Below are 2115 nucleotides of genomic sequence, written 5' to 3' on the forward strand. Positions count from 1 at the left end.
GGCTGACTAGCATTTGTGTATCAGGGCCTGTCTATAGTATTAGTTTTGGAAAGGGGCTACATATCTAACTTATGTTCAGAAAACAAGATAAAAAGATGTAAAAAATATTTATGAAAGTAATTTCATGTTCTAGGAAAGTTTACATGCATTGAAGTCAAGTTTCATTTGGAGCGTCAGATGGGATACTATTTAATCCAGATGTACATTCCTAGCCTGCTGATCGTCATTTTGTCCTGGGTTTCTTTCTGGATCAACATGGATGCTGCTCCAGCCAGAGTTGCACTGGGTATCACTACAGTTTTGACAATGACAACACAAAGCTCAGGATCAAGAGCTTCCCTCCCAAAAGTAAGGAAATAATTTTGTACCACCAATTTGTTGTTGACAAAAAATATTTTTGCTACTTTTTGAAGCTTTTGAAAGATCTGTGTAAATATGCATCTGATAAAGATACATGAGAAAGCACTAACAGCGTGGTGTTAAATCCTTCCAGTACCAGGCAGGTTTCTGCTGTTTTGTAAGATGGCTGGACAGTTCAGCAGTATGGATTTTTAATGAGTTTCTACTAGTTTTGACACTTACTTTTCAGCATTTAGAAACAAGATTTTCTGAAGTATTTAGATACCTGACTGGATTTCTCTCAGATGGTGGAATTTATAAACTCAGTCAGGTCTTTTCTGGTCTGTTAGGCTCTCACACATCTTGGCATTTCTAAATATGACATTTAGAGCAATGGATATATAATATACTCCCCCAAAGTATATCTCTCTATATATATGCTTATATATATGCTTATATGTATGCTTATATATAAAAGCATACATAGACCTAGAAAGTTTCTCTGGAGAATCTTTTCAGTGCAGAACTGCTGTTGTCTTTTTTTCATAGCAGAATTTGTCCATGTGCTCATTCAAGGGTCATTTGAAGACCTTAATCCTGTCTACACACAAAAATATCCTCTCATTCAAATTTTGTGGTCTTTTTAATCCTAGCCAGATGCTGTAGATGGGTGTACAGATTACAGACTGGACTCTTTGTTTCGTCAGGCTGACAGCTCTTTTCAGCATAGGCACAGCCTGAATGCTTCTGATGATAACACTCCCAGCAGAATTTCATGAGTATGCTCATGTTTTGTACAATTTTCTGGAAGAGAACTCAGAGGTAGATCAGTTTATAATAGTCTAAGGAGTTACAACATATACTCCCTGAAAAGTCCTCTTTACAGCAGTCCAGCATCACAGGGAACTGGGATCATAGCAGCAATGAAAAGCACAAATTTTGAGTGTTTGTGTAGATCATGATCTATTCCAAGAAAGCATGCTGTATTTTGTGTTACTTTACCCTCAGTATCACATTTACTTTCATTCCAAATACTGCAAGTTGTTCAAGTGAGGTGCATGTAGGGCAACTTCAAAAAGTGCCCAGATTGTGTTAGTCTTTTGTTAGTAATGAGAAAGTATCACTTAAAAATCTGGTGTCTGCAACAGTTGGTTCAGCTTGGAAATGTTCGCTTGGAAATATGTATAATTTTCCATGCAAACTGAAAGTCTCTCATGTATTAACTCAGAATTGCAAATGGAAAATTTATTAAACATCTGTTCAGACTATTCAGTCAATATTGTCAGTGAACACTGAAAAGAAATTCTAAAAAGGTATCCTGTTGGCAAGGAGCATACAGGCCCTGTAGACTGCAAGTTTGGAGTCACTGAAGACTGTGACTAGATGTTACAACATGACTCAACATGATATATTCCAAGGTTCTTCAAATTAACTGACTTGAGAATTATAGATGGTGCAATCACTGTAGCTGAGATTTCCACCCACATTTCCTATTGGGCAAGCATATCTTGGGAAGAAGCTCTGCAGTGTTAGCATGCCCCAAATGATAATGTTTTAGAAAGAGTTTTCACCACAGGCCTTTGATCCAGGCAAATTGTTTTCCCTTTTGTATTCTGTCTTGTTCGAGTAAAAAAGTATTTGCTGAATGGAAGAAATGGGAAGATCCAAAATACATTGACTGTGGCTATTTGATTATCGAGAGTTTCTTTTCTGATCTCAGGATTAAATACATTTACCTCAGCAGCTGTCAGAGAATGGTGATGCTCTGCCCATACT

General features: G+C 37.1%; 1 protein-coding gene across 1 annotated transcript in view; it reads left to right on the top strand.

The window, feature by feature from the left end:
• The window catches only part of LOC103803574 (glycine receptor subunit alpha-2), a gene marked incomplete at its 3' end in the record, with an annotated part of 24933 nt that extends 24585 nt beyond the window's left edge, over window positions 1-348 (top strand). Inside the window, exon 5 of the mRNA XM_009076141.1 lies at window positions 134-348. Coding sequence (XP_009074389.1) covers window positions 134-348 — 215 coding nt within the window. The remainder of the gene's footprint in view (window positions 1-133) is intronic.
• Between the last annotated feature and the right edge of the window lie 1767 nt (window positions 349-2115).

The sequence above is a fragment of the Acanthisitta chloris genome, unplaced genomic scaffold (assembly GCF_000695815.1).
Source record: "Acanthisitta chloris isolate BGI_N310 unplaced genomic scaffold, ASM69581v1 scaffold8566, whole genome shotgun sequence".
NCBI lineage: Eukaryota > Metazoa > Chordata > Aves > Passeriformes > Acanthisittidae > Acanthisitta > Acanthisitta chloris.